The 21,176-nt window shown below is 48.9% G+C and overlaps 1 protein-coding gene across 3 annotated transcripts in view; it reads right to left on the bottom strand.

Annotated features, from left to right (window-relative positions):
- Iqca1 (IQ motif containing with AAA domain 1) overlaps positions 1-19,838 on the bottom strand; it is a 131,831-nt gene extending 111,993 nt beyond the window's left edge. Inside the window, exons 1-5 of one of the 3 annotated variants that reach the window (XM_052750457.1) lie at positions 19,425-19,837; positions 10,060-10,384; positions 7,870-7,989; positions 5,285-5,476; positions 3,628-3,699 (exon numbers count right to left, since the gene is read on the bottom strand). In XM_052750457.1, coding sequence (XP_052606417.1) covers positions 3,628-3,699; positions 5,285-5,476; positions 7,870-7,989; positions 10,060-10,384; positions 19,425-19,435 — 720 coding nt within the window. In that variant the 5' untranslated portion in view covers positions 19,436-19,837. Of the gene's footprint in view, positions 1-3,627; positions 3,700-5,284; positions 5,477-7,869; positions 7,990-10,059; positions 10,385-19,424 lie in introns of all 3 variants that reach the window. The other 2 variants (XM_052750456.1, XM_052750458.1) reach the window with 2 other exon arrangements.
- Between the last annotated feature and the right edge of the window lie 1,338 nt (positions 19,839-21,176).

The following is a 21,176-nucleotide window of genomic DNA, read 5'->3' as shown; positions in this document are numbered from 1 at the left end:
ACATGATTTTTAGACTTCTATTTATTTTCCTCTGTAGACTTTATAATCTAAATATTTAAAATGGCAGTATCAAAAAAATAATTTATATGCCAATGGCTAAGAGAAACATTTGGTTGGGGTAAAAGACAGAGTGATACCCTTTGCTCTGATTCCACTTTCAGAGACCAAGTCGTTGCTCCTGGAAGTGTGGTGGGCTTATGTGAGGATATGAGCACAGCTGAGATCAGCTAAACCACTGGCTTTTACAGTGACAAAATGGAAAACTGAGATTTGAAATGGGGAGGCAACACCTTCATCAATGACAGAGTGGAAAATATATTCAATTGAAAACATGCCATTGGTTTGGGATAGTGGATTTTTTTTTTCTATGGTCATCAGCCAGGAAACTGCAGATAACATTCTTTCAAAAATTGAATCCATGTATTTCTCAGTGGTTAAAATTTCAATAGCACATGTATTATCAAGAGGCAGGATGCTGGGTCAAAAGGCATGCAGAGAAAGTCGCAGGGAACACGCAGCGGGGGAGCTGTTCTCCTTATGCTGTGCAAACGGCACTGTGCAGAGTTCTTATGCTTGACTCTCTTGAGTCCAGGACATGGAAATTACAGACGAAAGTGGAGGAGTCTGAGCTATCCATGAGCGATCCACCTCAGAATGGTACCAGGGCAGGCAGTCAAGACCGAAGGGTGAATGCAAAGGTCTTTGGCTGTTGCCTGGGATTCTGGCTTTTTTGTTTTTTGAATACAGAAGATAGCCAGTAAATGAAAGCAGGCTAATGAATCACATTAAATAGAAGTTTCCTCAAATAGAAGCTGTTGCGTCAAAAGTTTGACCACTGTGAAATTTCACATAGTGCTTAAGCACATGCCATGAGTCTTAGATTGCTGGTTTGATTTTTAAAGTAAAAACCACCAATATACTTAGGTTATTTTTCACATGTATACATATGTGGTATGTGTCTCTGTGTGTGTGTGTGTGTGTTTATGTGGGCATTTGTACGTGTGTAGGCACACCTGTGCATTCGGGTGCATGCCTTGATTACCCTTCACCTTACACATGGAGGCTGGGTCTCTCACTTGAGCCAGATTTGACTGGTTTCCATAGCTGACTTCCTCCAGGAATTCCTTCTCTCCGCCTCGTGCACACTGGGATTACAGGCAGTCTCAGCAGAGGGACTGGGCAGATCCCAGCGGCCTGTGGGCATGACTGGGAGGGATTGTCTTGGCTGATGATTGATATGGGAGGGATCAGCCCAGCCCACTGTGAGCAGGTGACATTTCAGGTGTCACTGGAGTGCCATCTACGGCTCATTCAGTTTTCAGTTTGTATTTCTGACCCGAAGTCCACAGCCAAGATTTATTTCATCTTCTATCTTTTTCTTTCTCTCTATTTTGACCCATCGTGTATTGTCCTTTTACCATATCACTTGGTGGGGGAGGCAGAAACTGCTTATGACTGATTTTCCAACAACAATTCAAAAGCATGTAAAATAAGTCCCAGTTCCTCTCTAGATCAACACCCAATAACAGCAGCCCCTCCCTCACCGGCCTACCGAGGCCAGTGGAGTGGGGAGGCAGCAGCATGGAGTGAGCTTTGCTTTGCTGAGTGGGTGCTTTGCTGCAGTGGTGGGGGGCAGTGTCCTGGTCACACTCTAGGAGGTCACACTCCACTGTCATCTGTACTGCCCCAACTATGACAGAAACGGCATAGGAGCGCGGCCACTTCTTGTTGGTAATTTGCTCTGTCTCCCGAGTGAAAATCAACTGTCTTTTATTGGTTTTGTTTTGCAACAGTTTTGCAACGGAAATGCCCTATCCAGAGCCTGGCCATAGCTGAACTGCTTAGGTGGAGGAATGGAGCAGGATGGGGATGTGATGGACCTCTGGTCCTTCATGGGCAGGTGCTCCAAGCCCCGGGAGCAAGGTCCAGCCAGGTTAACTCACTGTGTGCTGGCATTGGTGCTCGGCCACACAGGTCATCATTATGTGGACCAAACAGTACCACCAGAACCACCTCCGCTGTACTGACTGGGCTCAGCTCCACCCTGGTTTCTGGAATGAAGTTTCCTGAATGACTTTGCAGAAGCATTGGCTCTGCCCTTGGTGCCTAATTCTCCCAGGCCCTGACTAACCCAGAGGCTAGAGAATCTGTCAAGCCTCTGCTACTGTGATTGGCTTAATTGAGGTTTCTTACGGCTTCCGTGACTTTTGATATTTATATTTCCCTAGATGATCTCTGTTCAGTGTCTTCTAATTTATGACCACAGAGGTTCAAGACACGATCTAATAGTTTTTTTTAGCCTGTTAGTGTCTGTGGTTATTTATGGTCTATTTATATTCCTGTTTCTCCTTTTCTTACTCAGCCTCACCAGAGCTCTACAGGCAGCTAGTTCTTTTCACATACCCAGTCCTTGCCAACATTGCTGTCAATGTGTTTTTACCTGAGGGCACCAATGGGGCCCAGCAATGCAGCTGGCTGCATGGGATACACCCGAAGCTGGTGCTGTAGGACTTGCTGGGATTCTAGGCTTCTCCGTTAAAATTCCTTTAATGGAAACCGAGCCTGACAACAAACGAGGGCTCCCCAGTAATGAGCACATCCCTGGTGGTGCCAGTGCTACAGAGCTGATTTCCTGGGCTCTGAAGGGATGTCACGTGTAAAGGATGCACGAGGTCTCCTGAGCTTCGACAGGAAACAGTGCCCAGTAATTTAGCAGGACCCGGGTGGGGGAGGGGGGGATGGTTTCAGTTGAGGAAGAGAGGGATCTGAAAACGAAGTCGTGGGCTGCCCTGGGGGGCATGGGCTCTGATCAGGACACATGAGCCCTCTTCAGAAGCCCCATGCTCCATGCACAGAAGGTACTGAGGAGCCATTGCCCCAGACTCTAAGGGGATTCTGGTGCCCTGCCTTCTGGTCCCTACAACCTGCTGTAACTCCTCTGTGGGAACCTGTCACTCACTTTTAACTAACAACACAGCAGTGTCGAAGGTCTGCATCCCATGAGTGTACCTTCTTTCCCTGCTGTCTCTGGGAAAGCAAGCTGCCACATGGGAGATTCCAGGGTCCCTGAGACCAGGTGCTGACCTGTTTCCACTGAGAGCTGGCGAAGAACTGATGTTCTTGGTCTGACTGCCCACCAGGAGTGGGGCGCTGCCAACAGCCACGTGACCTTGGAGGCAGATCCTTTCCCACCTGAGCCTCAGATGAGACCCCTTAGCCCCAGCTCGCACAACAGCAGCCATGTGACACCCTAGGCAGAGAACTACGCTGTGCCAGGCTCCTGATCCTGCGCCACAGGACAGAAGGTTGCCGAAGCCACTGTTTTGTGTTGACACAGCTACACGGCGATACACCCATGACTTACTCATCTGTGGAAACGGACCCTCCGGTGCCAGCTGGACCAAAGCTGTTCCATTCTCACCAGGAAGACACTCACGAAGCCAGGGTCTCTGCCGGCACTGGGCAGGGGTGGGGGACTCCCGACTCAACCGCCTGTCTCCTGTCTGGAGCTCTCTGCATCTCACAGAGGCATGTCAGTCACCAGCTCTGTTTTCCTTTCTTTCCACAGACACTCACTAGAGAAGATGCACATCCGGCAGAATCTACTCTTTAAGGGGGTGAACTTACCATCCCCAGGAATACCATCTCCTCTTCCCTCTCCTTCACTGTTTTCTTGCTTTGATGGAAACCTCGCCAAACCTGCGAACAAATGCATCGTTACTCCCATCCAAAGTTCTCCTGTACAAACTGCCTAGCCCAAGCATTGTGACGACCAACTCTAGCCCCCACTTGTGGGTGCCACTAGGATTGTTTTTTAAACGTTGGGATAACAGGCAACAGCTTTCTTTTCTCCTCCCTTCCTTCCTTCCTTCCTCCCTCCCTTCCTTCCTTCCTTTTACCTTTTTTTCTTGTTATTTATTCTTCTCTCATACAATACATCCCAATGGCATCCCTCCCCTTCCTCCACTCCTCCCAGTCCCTGTCCCCCAACACCTCCCATCTTCCCCCAGGTCCATTGCTCCTCTGTTTCCCGTCAGAAAGAGCAGATCTCATGGGGAATCACTCAAACTTGGCATAGCGAGTTACAATAAGATTGGGCACAAACCCTCTTATCAAGGCTGGGCGAGCGAGGCAACAGCTTTCTTAAATTTTTATTTTATGTTATGTGTACAAGTGTTTCACCTACATGTATGTCTGTGCAATACATGGATGGGTACTAACAGCCACAGAGGCCAAAAGAGCCCATCAGATCCCCTGGAACTGAAGTTACACACAGTTGTGAGCCACCATGTAGGTGCTTGAGAATTGAACCCAGGTCCGCTAGAAGAGCAGCCAATGCTTTTAGCCACTGAGCCATCTCTACAGCCCCCACAGACAATAGTTTTAAAGAAGGGTAATTACAGAAATGACTCATAGATGTCTTTGAATCTTCCTTGGGATTCTTCAAGAGAAACTTCTAGAAGTCAGAAGAATGAGGCTGTACCTAAAGTAGCACTTCATTGTTTTACAATTAAAACCTTCCAAAGGAACTTGGGAAGTACCAGCTCAGACGCTTTCAAAAACTGTAAAACTAAAGCTTAGCTTAGGGTGCAGAGGCCAGAGATAGAAAGAAAGAAAGGGATCTGCCTGTCCTTCTCACGTCCTCTCTCACGACTACCCAGACACAGCTGAGGACAATGTCCTGCACACTCAGGCTCCCTATACTTATTCTCTTTTTAATTTAATTCAGATTTGTGCCACATGGCGGTAGTTTTCATCTTCTCACAAGCAACCTTGCCCTCCACTAGGAAAAAGACAGGGTACTCTGCAAGACTATTTAAGAGGGAAAAAAAATCGGTCCCTGGGGCTGCTCTAGAAGGAATACCGAGGTTCTGGCCCTTAGACTGGTGGCTGGAATGTGCTAAGTGGCGAGCTTGTCTTCAAGGCCCCAGGAGTTGCTCCTGGCATCTCCCCAATTGTCTCTGCATGGATGCAGTTTTTTAAAACCTTCATTATGGGTTTACATCCTTGCTAGAGTCTAGCAACATTCTTTCCAACAATTATGGGTGCCCTTTTGGAAGTCTTTGAACACAGTGTTCTGCATCTTTAACTTCCAAGTTTACAACAAACAAAATAAAAACAAGACGATGCTTCTCCAGGGTAAGCCAATAAATCTTTGTGGGGTTTACTAACTCAACACAGCTTTCCTATAGGTAGGGCTCTGGGTTTTGAATTTCAGAGCTCAGCCACAAGGCTGGAACGTGTTTCTTGCCCCCCAAATCCAGAAGCGCCCCCAGGTCCGTACTTTCTGAATCTGCAGTGCTGCCAGGCTGGTGTCTGCTAGTCTCTGGCCCAGCAGCTTGATCTCCTTGGCTCTGCACTCCTGGAGGAAGATCTGCTTCATGAACATGGCCCTGAGGCGGCCCTGCCTTGCTCGCTCAGCAATCTGGATCATTTTGACAGCCTCTTCCAATGCGAGGCTCTTTACAGCGAATTTCTACAAAAGTTGAAAATATTGGGCAAATCACTATTTATACATGTTGAACTGGACCAGCAAGACGGCTTAGCAAGTAAAGGCACTTGCTGCCAACTACGTACTATACTGTAGCAACTGTAGACTGTGATCCTGACTTAAGAACTGTGTTCTAGTTTGCTTTTCTGTTGTGATAAAAACCATGACCACAAGTAACTTGGAGAGGAAAGGGCTTATTTCACTTCATCATCAAGGGAAGCCAGGGCAGGAGTTGAAGTCAGAAGCATGAAGCAAACACCACAGAGCCATGCGGCTTACCGGCTTGCTTCCAACTCACCTTTAGCTACTGTTCTGGATAGCCTATGCCCATCTGCTGAGGGATGGTGCCACCCACAGTGGGTTGGGATCTCCTACAGCTAACAATCAAGGAAATGTCCCACATTAAAGATAAGAGAGGGAGAATTAGTTTCTTCCAGGGATAAGTTCCCAACTAGGACGTCCGATCTCAAGTGGTCATCTCAGTACACATGTTCACATGAGCAATGTTAAATGGACTTAGTAGGTTGCAGATGCGTGTATGAATGTATTTATATGTAACATTCATCATGTATAACATATATAACTGTGAATACATTCATTATTTTATAATGAACTATAAATATATACTATATATATACATTATATAAATATATACAATTACATATAATATATAGTGTCTACATATATACATGCAACAATAGTAATTAAAGAAGAGACCATGAATTTGGAAGGAGTGGGGAGTCCCAAGAAGAGTTTGTGGGGAGTGGTGTAAACACAGGGCTCATGCACAAAATTCTCAAAAACCAAGCCAAAACAAAAATCCTTTGTAAAAAGAAAGTCCTCATAGACATGTCCATAGACGAACCTGATGGAAGCAATTTTTCAGTTGAGGTTCCCTCTTCCCAGGTGTGATAAGTTAATAACCAAGATTAGCCACCACGGACCAGACCGCTACCTTCCAAACAGAAAGCTAACCGACACACCAAAGTTTAGTTCCATAGCAAATTAGACCTGAGATGACCAGAAATGTCAGTCAGACATATTGATTAATGCTGGAGATTCCATCATTTGCTTAATGGGAAAATAGCAATGGAAACGATGTCTCTGAGATGAGGACTTAAATGTACTACAAGTAAGAGGCTGAGGTCAGCTGTAGACGGCAGTGACTAGGATGTTAAACCATTCAGAACTGTTTTTTTCTATGTGTGAAAAGGTAGGGCCTGGGGAGGTGACTCAGTCTCTCTCAAGGCTGAGGAACTGAGTTTGAATTTCCAGCACTCAGCTAAAAAGCTGGGTGTGACAGTGTGTGTCAGGAATCCCAGTTGCTGGGGTTGTGTCTGGGGCATAGCCAAGGGGATCCATGACACTCAGTGGCCAACCAGTCTACCTGAATCAGTGAGGTCCAGGTCGGGTGAGAGGCCTTGTATCAAAAAGTAAGGTGGAGAATGATTGAGAAATACACTCAACACACAAGTGCATTGCACATGCACTTGTATGCACATGAACAACACACACACACACACACACACACACACACACACACACACACACACACACACATCCAACCATGATGAACATCATTAAAACATGTAGGTTCATGCTGCAGACTGTGGGATCCCAGGTGGAGTATGTAGCAACAGGTCTAGGTGATTGGTGTGTGCCATTTATGCAGATGTACATAAGCATGAGTCTTTAGAGGCCATGAAGACCTGAATGGGATCAGAGTGAGGCTACCGTTGTCCTGGAAGTGAGGGGGGAAGCTGTCCCAGCGTAGAGGAACATCACGGGAGAGTGCCCCCGCAGGGGTAGAGGCACTTTTGCTGCCACAGCCAGCTTTACAAGGGCTCTGGGGGTTTGAACTCAGGGCCTCATGCTTGCGAAGAGAACTCTTTACTCACTGAACCGTCTCCCAGGCCCTTCTGAGGGTTTCTTAAAGGCTTTCTTTTCCCAACAATAGTCCTTCTAGGTGATTCAATGTCACTCAGTTAGAACTCATAAAAGGCCAGGGAGCGACTGAGAACACCCAGTAGGTTTTGAGTTTGTGAATTCTGAACTTGGTGGGTTTAGTTCCTGACTTTACCTGGTGAATTAGAGGTGAAAAAGCAAATGCAGCTGGTGATTGGCTCAGTCTTATGGCTCCCGATGTAACCCACGAAGCATTATCATTTGATTTTTACTTTATATAAAGTAATTATAACAAATCACTAACAACCACCCCAGAGTTACACAATCTCTTATAGGCTTCATAGAGCAAGCGGGGAGGGGAAACTCTTTTCTCTACTTGAGAATAAGGTGAATGTCCCCAGACAGTCGGGGGCGTGGAGGAGGAGGAGGAGGTCATACAGATAGTGAAAGACATTTGTTAGAATGTTACAAACCACATCGGGAAGGTTCAATCCACATTCATTTAAGATGCGGGCGAGGATCTTCTCTCTTCCTTTGATGACTTCTAACCTCTCCTTCAAAAAATACCTGGGTATGGGGACGTCCAACTGTTGCTGAGGAAGAGAGAATAAGTGTGAGACCATTCTGTCAGGGTCCCAGGACTCAAATCCACCTAGAATCACTGCAGGATGAGCAAATCACGGAGACTTGCTTGTGGGGGTGGGGAGGAGGGGATGGGGAGATGAGGGAGTGGAAGGCGGGGGGATGGGGGTGAGGGGATGGGGGGTGAGGGGTGGGTGATGGGGGGTGGGGTAGAGAGAAGGTTCAGTGGCTAAGAGTACTTGCTGCACAGCATGAAGATGTGAGTTCAAGCCCCATTCGTCATATACGGAAGCATTTTGAGTAACTCATAGGACCAAGGGCAGGGGTGGGGATGAAGATATCCTGCTATTCCTCCCCATCTTTCCTTCTGGCTCTAGCTTTATTTGCTCCATTCTTCACAGCTGACTGAGGACCACCTTGGAAGGACAGCTCATCACAGAGACACAGATACCATCATTATCTGGCTTCAGATTCTCTCAGGGAAGTTCTGACTGGCACAGCTCCCCTGGTGTCCCAATGTCTGGGGTGAGGACTTAAGTCCTACCATACAAACCGCTGGGGGCTGGCCAGAAAACCAGCAAGGAGCGTGGACTTTGTGAGAGAATGCCCGTAGTGGTCAAGTGCAGAGGATGCTGGCCGGAATGGTGCAAAGGCAGGGATATTCCCAAGGCTTGCTTCTTTGCCAGGACACTGTTCACGGAACCCAGACGCCACTGCTGGCCCAGTGTTCCGACCCCTGCATGTCAAAGACATCATATGGCTTGTCCACCAGTTCCAGGGCTGGTGGGAAACACTGTTGATGTCATCCTATAGCATAGATTTCCTGAGCGACGTCTGTTCCCGTCCCCCCTCGCCTTCCTGAGCATAACTGACTTCTCACAGCAGCAACATTTACTAGTTGTAAGGAAGGTGAACAGTTGAAGTTTGGAGCAGTGTGAATAGCAGGGAAAGTGGAGGGAGGCCAGCATGTGAGTCCCCAAACCGCTTTAGACTGTAACCATTTAACAGCCTTGAAATTAGATTTAGACATTGAATGTCACCTTAATAATTCAATTTGGGACTATAATTCAATAAACAGCGATTCCACATTTGGCCCAGGCTGTTCTTCCTCTTTTCACCCGGTTGAGCCAAGCACACCTGACTGAATCTGGTGGTTCACTTTTGTTCTTAGAAATGCAGAAAATGCACATGCAAATGCTGGAATGTCTCCACTCTTTCCAGCTACTTTCGTTAGTCTATTCTGACACCATCAGATAACAATGCTAGAAGAATCTTCCCCAGAAAAAGGAATGGCATTTCCAAAAATCAAACTATTTTCAAAGTGAAGAAGCCTTAAGTCCCGTGTAGAGACATTTTGTCTTTTTAACTTTACCTGAGGGAATCACCCTTTCAAAACTGAGGGTGAGCTCACAGGGCCTATTGCTGGAAGAAATGAGGTGTCTAGTGGTCCTTGAAAGTCCGTCCACCCAGGATATTAGAGAAACCTCAGGCAAATGTCTGTCAGCAAGGGGGAAAATGTTCAGTGGCAGGGTCTGAGTGACCATAGGAGATACTCAGGTTACCAGGAGGCAGAGGGAGGCTTTCTGGGCAATAAGGAGGGATGCCTTCTTCTGCAGTACCTGAGGAACAAAGGCCATAGCTATAAACCTTCTGGGTCAGTACTGACCCAAAGCAAAGGAAGAGAGTCATCCAGCTGGGCACAAGGTCCAGGCCATCCAAGACTATCATCTAAGTGATGACGGGGTAGTAGAAGGCAGAAGAGCATCGTGGACCCAGAGATTTGGGGGCATGGCCCAGAGAAAATGGGAGACTTTGGGCTACGGAGTATTTGTGAGAGGGTCATTCTACTCCATTTCAACCATCTTGACATAATGGCATCTCTGTGATAACAGGACTTCAGTGTCAAACAGACCCACGGACGGCACAAAGACTGGTCTACACAGACAAGGAAGCACCCAATGCCTTCTTCATGATGGTGAGGTTTAAGCGAAGAGAATGTTCAGGCTTTTAACTCAACAAGGTTGTCACATGTCAACATGGCTAAGAGTCTGCAGACAGTGGGACCCAGCAAAAACACTTACGGGAGCCAACTTCAGGTCCTGTAAGATGTCGTCAAAATAATGGAACTCTGTCATTTCCAACTCCACCATCTCGTTCTTCAGTTCCAGAACGCGACCCATCACTCCATCCAGGATCTTGCGAATCAGCACGCGTTTCTGCGGATGGACTATCTGGTCATAGACATTCTCCATGTTCCTGAAGATCTGCACGTACTTTATGTAGAAGGTGGCTAACATCTGGAAGACTATGACCTTGTTTCTCTGTGGCTCGGTCATCTTCTCAGACTCTTTGTCAAGCAGAGTATTGAGGGCTTCCTGGGTCTGGTGCCACATTTTATTGTACATTCTGGAGGAAGACACAGAGTTTAGACAACCTCATGTACGCACTTGATCCCACTGGGCACCCATATTGGCCACCTGGCATCCTAAAACAGAACACACAGGCAGGCGTGAGCTCTGAACACAGTGAGTGGCTGGAAGGTCCTTTTTTTTTTTTTGGTTTTTCGAGACAGGGTTTCTCTGTGGAGCTTTGGAGCCTGTCCTGGAACTCACTCTGTAGCCCAGGCTGGCCTCGAACTTACAGAGATCCGCCTCCCTCTGCCTCCTGAGTGCTGGGATTAAAGGCGTGCGCCACCACCGCACGGCACTGGAAGGTTCTCTAGACAACTTATAGTGTTTTGACATGCCCATGTTTGTCTGTTTCCCTACAACCATTGCTATGATTAGTAAATAGTTTTTAAAAGCCTCTTTATAAATAATATAACTGTTCTTCAGCATGTCTGTGAAGCCAGTGTTACTACACTAATTTAAATAATAAAGTAATGTATATCCAGAACAATTAACTGATTTAAATGTATGTATGATGGAGTGTGCATTGAAACCACCATTTTCGAAAGTAATTCCACATTGCCTTGCAAAGTTAGATGTGTGCAGACTCTGTGGATAAAATTTTATGACTACGTATCAAGTATGATTGTAGCAGTATAATTTTTTCTGCACTGGAGAGTGAATTCAGGACTTCGGGCATGCTAGGTGAATACTTTACCACTGAAATATATCCCTAGCCCTTTAGAATCTTGGTGTGTGTGTGTGTGTGTGTGTGTGTGTGTGTGTGTGTGTGTGTGTGTGTGTGTGTGTGTGTGTGTTGTGGTGTGTGGAGGCCAAAGGTCAACCACTATGTCATTTCTCAGGAGACAAAAGCCTTGCTTCTTGAGATGGGGTCTCACTGGCCTTGGTGTTCATCCCGTAGTCTAGAGTGGCTGGCCAGTGGGTCCCAGGGATTTCCCCTTTTTCTACCTCCCCAGTGCTGGAAATAGAAGAGTGTGTTATCATGCAGAGCCTTTTTTTCTTATTTTTAATAAATTCAGGTCTGAATGCTTGCAAGGCAAACAGTTTACGGGGTGAGCTATCCCTCTAGTTCTAGTATTTTAAGACATGATAATAGTGGAAGTCTGAGGCTGATGGCTCAGTGGTTAAGAATATTAGTTGCTCTTGCAGAGGACCTGGGTTCAGTTCCAGCACCCACACAACAGCTCACAGCCTTCTACAACGCCAGTTCCAGGGGATCTGCTGCCCATTTCTGTCCTCAACAGGCATGGCATGCAAGTGGTCCACAGACACACACACACATGACTACAAAACACTAACACACATAAAACAAAACATTATTTAAGAAAATAGCAAAGGTCTAGAGATAGCCCACCAATGAGATGTGAATAACTGCAGTCAGTCACCAAAGAGATGGTTTCACACAGATGTGAGACAGTGTGGATGAACCACAGCTAAAGCCAACAGTTGCTGCCCTCAGAACCAGAACAGCGTATGAGAAGTGAGGGTCTGACGGGGTCTGTGCCTGCTGGGGTCTCTTGCCCCACTGTACTGGGTGGAGTCTATACAACAAGAAGCTTGTTGAATGGGTGTATGAAATGCAGACTGTTTCATGCCCTCCTAGGGTGGGGTGGGGGCAGCTGAAAGCTGGGGACATCATTCACCAAAGACACCATACCATCCCCTTTCTGTCTTCTCTCTTGACAGTTCTAGCTTTAGATTTGCCCAATATGCCTGTTCAGACGGAAATAATTGCCGGAGAGATTTCCCTATCCCAAATTTTTGCCTTTGACACTTAAGAGCTAAGGCTGAAATCAGCTAGATATCAAGGGTGTCTGGGCGGAGGCTGCTCTGGAAAGGATGAATGCCCTGTTCCTTGACTCCGAGAAGCCAGAGCTTGAGGACTTGGACGCCCTTGTGGCTCCAGCCTGGACACTTTCCAGGTGTCCTCGTGCCTGGTGTCCAACTACCTGTTTGCATGTGTCATTTTCTGCTGGACCTGGAGCTGCTTAGCCACCTGCTCTCTGGGGTGTGAGAAATGGGATTGGGGGTGACATGACCTGATACTGCTCTACAGTCAAAGCTCCTTCCAGCCCTCTCAGAAGCTCCAGGGCGTCCATCCCCCTTGCAGGGGAGCTCTGGCTTTGGGTCCAGCTCCCCGACTTCCTCACACCTCGAGCCCATCTCTCCCTCTTCAGGGTGCCTGATGGTTCTCCTCGTGAGTTCACAGCCTTTCAAGTCCTTTGTTGTCACTCAACAAGCAACTGAGGGAGCACTGGGGGAGAGTACTCATACTCAGCCATCTTGTTTTGATGGCATCCTCATGTCAGCAATAAGCTCCACCTTCAGATTTCCCTGACACCTCCTGCCCCCCGCCTAACCCGTTCCTCAGAATTGTTGCTCTACAATCCACTGTGCTGATAAACTGCAGTGGCCCCTGGCTGATGCCCAGATGCCAGTGCTGCTTTCGTCTAACTGGCCCGATGATAGATGCGGCCTCCTGATGTGAGAAGATTTTCAGGGTCATGTGGCCATGGTTGTGGTGGTATGATGGTGACGGCGATGAGTGTGGTGATGATAGTGGTAATGATGATGGTGGTCATGGTGGTTGATGATGGTGATGGCGGTAATGATGGTCATGATCATATGATGATGGCTGTGATGATGGTGGTGGTGAGTTAATGATGATAGAGGTGGTTACTTATTATATACCCCTTCAGCCACACTTCTGAGAGCTATCCATATAATAGTGCATGCCATCCTCACAATACCCTTCAGATGAAGGTAAAAGATTTTCCTGTTTTAGAGATGCGGAAGCCAGAGCATTCAGAAGCTCAAGTCACAGGGGTTGAGGGCACACCATGTGGTGGTGTTCTGGCCTTAGGGTTCATTGTTGGCCTTTTAAGCTTTATGGTTCCCAATTGTCAGGAGGAAAGCAAGCGTGAGCAGTTAGGGGCAAGACACAGGGTTACTATGAGAAGCAAAGACTGTGCAAATCCCAAAGCAGAGCTTTTCCTCCTTCCCACCCCACTGAGTTAGGATGCTGAGTCAGGCATCCGCCACCCCATCCCACCGAGTTAGGATGCTGAGGCAGGTGTCTGCCACTCCACCCCACTGAGTTAGGATGCTGAGTCAGGCATCCGCCACCCCATCCCACTGAGTTAGGATGCTGAGGCAGGTATCTGCCACTCCACCCCACTGAGTTAGGATGCTGAGGCAGGTATCTGCCACTCCATCCCACTGAGTTAGGATGCTGAGTTAGGTATCCGGCACTCCACCCCACTGAGTTAGGATGCTGAGTTAGGCATCCACCACTCCATCCACAGTGTGTGCAAGCACCACACTTCCAAAAATTCAACAACAATTAGAGGGCTCTGCTAGTGACAGAGCTAGGTAGCTTCTCACGGAAGAGAACAGGATCCTCAGGAAGTCTGAGCCACAGCTACTGCAGGACACTCCACTCCCTGACTACTTAGTGGTTAATGGTAGGTATCACTGACCAGAGGCAATGACTGTCCACGGAAGAGCGAGACCCACAGAAGCAACCGTGCACGTGCTCAAAGCACAGGTGCGCCTGACTTTCTGCATCTGTGTGTTCACACCTCAGATGCCCGACTTTCTGCATCTGTGTGTTCACACCTCAGATGCCCGACCTTCTGCATCTGTGTGTTCACACCTCAGATGCCCGACCTTCTGCATCTGTGTGTTCACACCTCAGATGCCCGACCTTCTGCATCTGTGTGTTCACACCTCAGATGCCCGACCTTCTGCATCTGTGTGTTCACACCTCAGATGCCCGACCTTCTGCATCTGTGTGTTCACACCTCAGATGCCCGACCTTCTGCATCTGTGTGTTCACACCTCAGATGCCCGACCTTCTGCATCTGTGTGTTCATACCTCAGATGCCCGACCTTCATCTGTGTGTTCACACCTCAGATGCCCGACTTTCTGCATCTGTGTGTTCACACCTCAGAAAGATAAGCAACAGGGGAGGACAGGAGAAAGCACAGATGAGCAAGTCAAAGATGATGTCAGACCTGGACAGAGGCAGCTGTGGCTGGCCATCTGCCTGGAGAACGCAACGTCACCAAGGGTGTAAAGTGAGAAGGAGGTCATGTCGTCAAAGCCTAGACTCCCGGAATCTGAGAGGAACACATCTTAAGACGGTCACTGGCCTGAGAGAACACAGGCCGAGCACACCAGCAGGCCCCACAGCTGGTAGCATCAAATATAGAAATGTCGTAGGATTTACTTTGGGGACAAACTAGGGCTTGGGGCCTCAGCCAACAGACATGGGGACAGGAGAAGAGCACAGGCTGATTTCGATCAGGACTTGGATCCGAAACTCCATTCAGCAAACCAAAGACAGCCAGAAGAAAAGCATCTCTATCTAACCAAGGCAGGGGGAATCTCAGAATGACTGAGGGTCAGCATGCAGGAGCACCCACTTACAGCCCTAGAATGTCAAAACCACAGGGTAGTTACGGGCATTTGAGAAAATACTCGGCAAACTGACAGACAGCCCATTCCTGAGCAAAGACGCCCTGTGCACACTAAAGTGATGGCTGCCACAGGATGCTGGATCTAGGGACCACTGCATCCTCACCAGGGAAACACAAGCAACATGACCCTGGAAATTGGGAGTAAAAGAGGAAGAAGGGATTGACCAAAAAAAGGACTTTTAACACTGCTGTTTATAAATGGCTTAGCTGCCAAATGCAAGGAATTCAGTAACAGTAAATGGCGTTGATCTAAACAGCAAGGTTGCAAGGCTCACACAACCCCTACATAAAGGAAGGGCTGAGAAAAAAAAGAAGTCCCAGCTCTATCCCAGTTCAAATAAAGGGCGTTAAAGAATACTCAGGTGGGGTGGGGGCTACACAGATCTAGCTGAAAAATATTTTAGAGTGCAGAAGTCAAGAACAAACAGAAGGCAAGATCTGCTCCTGCTCAAAGACATAAAACATAAAAACGGCAAAGTCTGGAGGCTGGTATACAAATTTAATATGAACAAGAACCCAGGAATAATAAACTGAGAGTAAATATCATAATTTTAATGTGGGGATGGAATAAACAGTGAAAGATGAAGGGTAACTGTCTTGGTAAGTTTTCTATTACCATAACAAACCATGGCCAAAGCAACTTAGAAGAGGCTCATAGTTCCAGAGGATTAGAGTCCATGACTGTCATGGCAGAGAGTGTGGCAGAAGGCAGGGAGGCATGGTGCTGGAACAGTAGCCAAGAGCTTACATCTCATCAGCAAGCAAGAAGTAGAGGAGCTAACTGGGAATGACAGGGGCTTTTGAAACCTCAAAGCCCGCCTCCCGTGACACACTTCCTCCAACAAGGCCACACCTCCTAATCCTTCCCAAATAGTTCCACCAACCGGGAACAAATATTAAAATGCATGAGCCTATGGGGACCATTCTTATTTAAACCACCATAGCAACTTATACTTCAAATTGCTTATCCTTGCAGCAAGCACTATAAAGGGGCTGCCTCCTAAAAGCATGGATGGGTGGCTTGACCCCACCCGGACCCACATGCACCAACAGACTCAGGCTTCTAGCATGGGGATGCACAGATGCCCCAGTGGATCAGAAAGGCAGGGTGAGTGGGTACTGTGATGGGGAGAGGCAGCTAGACAGCTAGCTCACGGAGGGTCTGTGCCCTCCACAGAGTTTATGCCTTCATGCACCCACTTCAGCCAGGAATAGGACAACAAGGAACATTCAAGGCTATGGCTGGAACATTGAGCCAAAGGCAGTCCTGGTGACTGGAGCCTCACAGGTTCTCCCTCTGGGCTGAAGCCTATCTCTTCCTCACCTGCGCCTTTCAAGGACCCTAGGGGCATGGTGGTGGCTGATGGGAAATATGAAGTGCTAGGTGAGCACGTGGATTTCTTCACCACTAAAGATGGCTCCTTTGCTTTCTGACAGACCTGTTCCTTAAGAGTCTAGGGCCTCCTGCCTTGATCCCTTCACTGTATCTGTAGCCACACTCCACCACTCTGGCTGCCAGGGACCTGACTACCATGCCTCAGCCACACCAACCTACAGAGTGCTGGCCTCCTTCACAGACATGGTGTGGCAAGAGCTCACGCACCCTCCCTGTAGTGTCTGGTCCTTCGGCTCACGTGGGACATATGTGATGATAATGTGAGGTGAGGGATGCTGCAAGGTGCTAAACAAGAGCATCATGTAGACACATTTCACAAACCACCAGGAACCCTGTCTTCCATAGGGTAGCACGGTGGCTCTAGTATATTTATGGTGCTGTACAACCATCACACTGTCCAGTTCTAGAATGTTTTCATCACTCCAAGAGAATCCTGTCCAGACAAATAGTCACTCTCGAGTCTGCCTCCTCCCAGCCCTTGGCCATGAATCCCCAGACTGCCTCAGTTGGCCTTATCTAGACAGTGCCACACAGAGCTGTACGTGACACACACATCCTCAGTGAAGACCTATCTCAGTAGCATGACACACTACAGAGGTAGGAGTTTCCCTCTTGATTAAGAGTTGACCAGGCCGAGCATCCAGAGAACCAGACATAAATCATTAGCCCAGGAGAAGATCCACCTTCAAAAGTCACAATACGGTGTCTACCTAATTCCGACGGCTTTTGATGCCTCCATGAAGCAGAGAGGGTGTAAGCTGAGCCATCTTAACTTGGGAGCTGTCTATAAATGGAGTCTGTCCTAATTCACTCTCTGTGGGTGTCTTCCTACACTCATACTGTGTAGCAAGTTCACTCACGCTGTAGCACAAGCCGGGACTTCTGTTTTGGTCTAATGGCAAACCACCTATGATGCTGTGGGCACACCTTTGTGTGGCTTACCCGCCACCAGTCAAGGGACCCGTGGGACATTTCTGCCCTGTCTTAGCATGGTGATGATGCTTCAGTCACACAATTCTTAGTGCGGACACGGGTTCGCACCTTTGGTTGTGGCCGGGTGGGGGTCAAAGGGGAGAGTGCAGTAATGGTCAGGCTGTCCTTCCTCTCAAGACAGCTAGGTACGGGCAGACTATGTCACCTCTTAAATTCACGAATCCTTAGGAGTGGGCCCCATCCCCAAGGCTCCGAACAGCAGGGTCACAGGTACGATGGTGTGGAGAACTTAGGTGTATTTCAACCCTGAGACTGCCTAGTGGTTTAAAAAGCTCATGATGGGTTTCAGAGTTGAGAACATAACCTAGAAACGTGACAGACTCTGAAGTCAGGAGAGCAGTGAGTAAGAGCTGAGAAAGACCACATGGCTGTTCCATAGTTTGATAGATTTCTTCCTGCCACCGATGGCTAGGGAGGGACCATAAACTGGGTTTCCTTGGGATGTCTACATGTGTAAATGGGGATTATCTCCCACCCCTGGCAGATAATGAAACATTCTCTACTTCCCACTGGGTGCATGGTCACTGTTTTCTGCATACTCCGACCACCTTCCTACTCTGAGAGAGACCTGGCTTTTCCCTACCTGTGCGCTCTCTCTCTCTCTCTCTCTCTCTCTCTCTCTCTCTCTCTCTCTCTCTCTCTCTCTCTCTCTCTCTCTCTCTGTGTGTGTTGGGGAGTTTAGGTGTTTGTATTGGGGGTGCTCTTTAATGTGGGTCCCCCTTCTGTCTGGGCTGTGTGCCATTCCAGGGGCCTCCTGGTTATTCACACGGCCTCCAGACCCCTCTCTTTCCGACTCCTAGTTCTGAGTCTCACATCCTCAGTGGCTGCCATTACTGTCCCTAATGTTTCTGTGTTATCTTTCCATATGCCCTTCTCTCAGAAGAGCTCTCTTGTTTGCCTTTACTCTAGATGTTTAGCTACACTCAGTTTCGGTTTGCAAAATCAGTACCCAGAGCTATCTGCTGGCCCATGCTCCCACTGGCTCTCACCATCAAGGGTGGCACCCACCCACTCCTGGCCTCCTATACTGTCTCGGTTCTTTCACCACCACAAAAATAAAGTGTTTTCCTGTCTAAGGACTCTGTCCGCTACCAGGGTGACCATCTTATCACCTCTGTGGGGAAACTCTCAGGGATCCACTGCATTGGCTTCCCTCCTGTCTCCAGAACGATCTTTCCAGCCCATCACATCCCTGTCAATGATGAGGATGGACCTGATGCCTAATCTGGCTTCCATTCTAGGCTTTCCACCGGCTCACCCCAGCAGCACCCCAGCAGCACCGAGCAGAGCCAGGCCTTCCTCACCACACCATTTTCCCACAGAGGGAGGCTTTGGTTCCTTTTCTGGTAGCTCGTCTCCCTGCTGTCCTGGGCTTGCCCCTTTACCTCCACTTGTTCCATGTCTCATACACACCATCCTGTGTCCACACGGTCAAGTTCCTACTTCATCTCCAGGAAGCTTAGACCATCTGATGTTCAACCCCACAGGTCTCAATCTGCTCTCCTGATCTCCCCATGCCCCACTCCTCACCCTCATGAGCTGGGATCATCCAGGCTTAGGTTTCCTGGAAGCTGGGCCTAGAGCTATGGTCTACGGCTGCCACAAATGGATGCTCTAAGCCAATGTCCTGCATTGTGCTGGGATACGGCGAACGGTACTCAGAGCTACAGCTTTGCAGAGTGCTTGTGACCATGGCTGGGGCCTGGGACTTACTCCAGTTAGTCATACCACATGCTCACACTATGGGCCAACTGCAGAGCCAAGTATATAAGGAGGTGAGAGAGACGCACTCAGCAATGGCCTAGGGACTAGGCTGGGAAGCAGGGTGCTGATGCTCCCTCCAGATCTTTCTGGAATTTATGTTTAGGGTCTGGGGTTCTCACAAGCAACTCCCTCATAACTAACAGAAAAGCCGCCTGGGTCAGCCATGGCCATGTGATAGAGGCCTGGGGGTAGGTCCTCCCCCTGGGGAAGGAGGAAAACAGCCTAGTGATCTTTGCCAACAAGCCCGGGATAATCGATCCTGAGGCATATTGAAATTGATGAAAGATTAAAAGGAGGAGAGAGGAGGACGGTGGAGAGGAGGGTGAGGAGAGCAGAGGAAAAGGCAGAAGAAGCCACCCTGGAGAAGCCGCAGAGGCTAACGGGTGGGTAACCCATCACTTACTGGTTCGACATGGCTGGCCTCTTTCTGTCTTTCCTTCACCCACCAGGAAGCTCTTGCTCGCCCTCTGAAGGCTGACCTACTGTAGAGGTCAGGGAACCCCCAGAGGTTCCCAGGGGTTGGGGGTTCCTCTGGAGGGAGGGACAGGGACAGAGTACAGCCTGTCGCTCGGGGCCGGGAAAGGCTTGGAGAAGTGGATCACCCTGCAGTCACCCTCCCGGGAGCGCAGACTCGGACTGGGGGTCCCTCGCTCTGGTTGCTGCCGGGCTCTGGAACCTCTCGCTTCTCCTTCGCGCACTAGAGCGGCTCCAGGCCGCCCTAGCAACGGGAACGCTACGCCTACGCGGTGCCCTCACGCGTGCCCCGTTTCCTTGGCAACTGCAAGGCAGCGGGTGGTGAGGAGCTGGGGGCGGGGCAGGTTCTGCAGCTGGTCGAGTGAGGAGCTACGTCCGGCTTTCGAGGTCCTACTGGCCGCGGTCCCACCTGTCTCTGCCTAGGGTCTTGGACACGGACCTTGCTGACGGCAGACCTCAGTCTTCCCATCTTCCGTGTGGGTGCAGAAGTCACTCCTTCGTCCCGCACTCCGGCAAGCACTAGGAGGCCGGCGCTCCATAAAGGGGAGGTACCCTGTGTATGTGGGCTGTTGGCGACCCGCAGCGAGGCTTTCTTTCCTGCCTCCTCTTTCTTCATCCTCGGTTAAAGTTGAGATTTACGGGCAAACTTTACAAAGAGTCTACAGTTCCCCTCGGGGCATGTCCTGAACCCTCGCAGTGGGCAGTGGCGCGAGAGAGCGCCAAGGCAGGAAACAACAGACCTGGATCAATGACCCCCTCCCCATCATTACCGAGGGAGGGAGCAAAGGGGGCTGGAACGTCTCCCCCACCCTGTAGCAGTCGCAGAGGAATTACAGGAATCTGCCATGAACCTCCAATTGGAAACGGCCGTGGAGACCAGATCTATGCCCGGCCCAGTTCCCAAAGTCCCTCTGGAGAAAGCAGCCGGGCAGACAACACATCCGGGGTCTCAGAGATGCTCTTTGATGAAAGAGAACCGAATGAAGACTAATTCGAAAGGGATTAGAAAAAGCTGGGAAAGGCCTGAGTCAGCCATGGTAACTGGGGCTGGGTTACATGGAGACCTTTGGGCTAGGGAGATTGGCTCCGTTGATGAATTCCTTGGGGAAGAAATATGAGGACCTGAGTTCTGATTCCCAGCACCCATGTAAAAAGCTATGTCACACACCAATGATCCCTGTGGAGACATGAGGAGCCCTGGGGCACACTGCCAGCCCATCTAGTCTGTTCCGTGAGCTCCAGGCTCAGGGGAGACTCTGTCTCAAAAAAATGCAATAGAGAGCAGTTGATTCGACTCCTAATGTTGATTCTAGCTTTATATGTGTGTGTGTGAGCGCGGGTGTGCCCTCCCCCCCCAAAAAAAAACCCACATACTCATAAACACAACTCAGGGAAACGAGACATTTCTAAGATGAAATAACTTAATAATAATAATAAAAAATCTTGCTGTGCACCAGGAGCCGAGCTGGCTCTCAGAGACAAGTGAGTTAGAGGCCAAATAGTGCAAAACTCCGAGAGGGAGACCCCAGTCAACAGTCAGAGAGCAAGGCCCTCAGGGCCTAAATCGTAAATTAGCATGTCAACAAATGCAAATTGAGATCTCAGGACCTCGAAGCTCAACCAAAAGAGGTTGCATAAACTCCCTACATTCACCTGCATTCTCAGGCAGAGGTAGAAGAAA

This window comes from Peromyscus californicus, unplaced genomic scaffold (assembly GCF_007827085.1).
Source record: "Peromyscus californicus insignis strain IS unplaced genomic scaffold, ASM782708v3 Scaffold_21__1_contigs__length_65335640, whole genome shotgun sequence".
In the NCBI taxonomy this organism is placed as follows: domain Eukaryota; kingdom Metazoa; phylum Chordata; class Mammalia; order Rodentia; family Cricetidae; genus Peromyscus; species Peromyscus californicus.
Note: the sequence above shows the minus strand (reverse complement) of the source record. Positions and strands in the feature narration are given on the sequence as shown.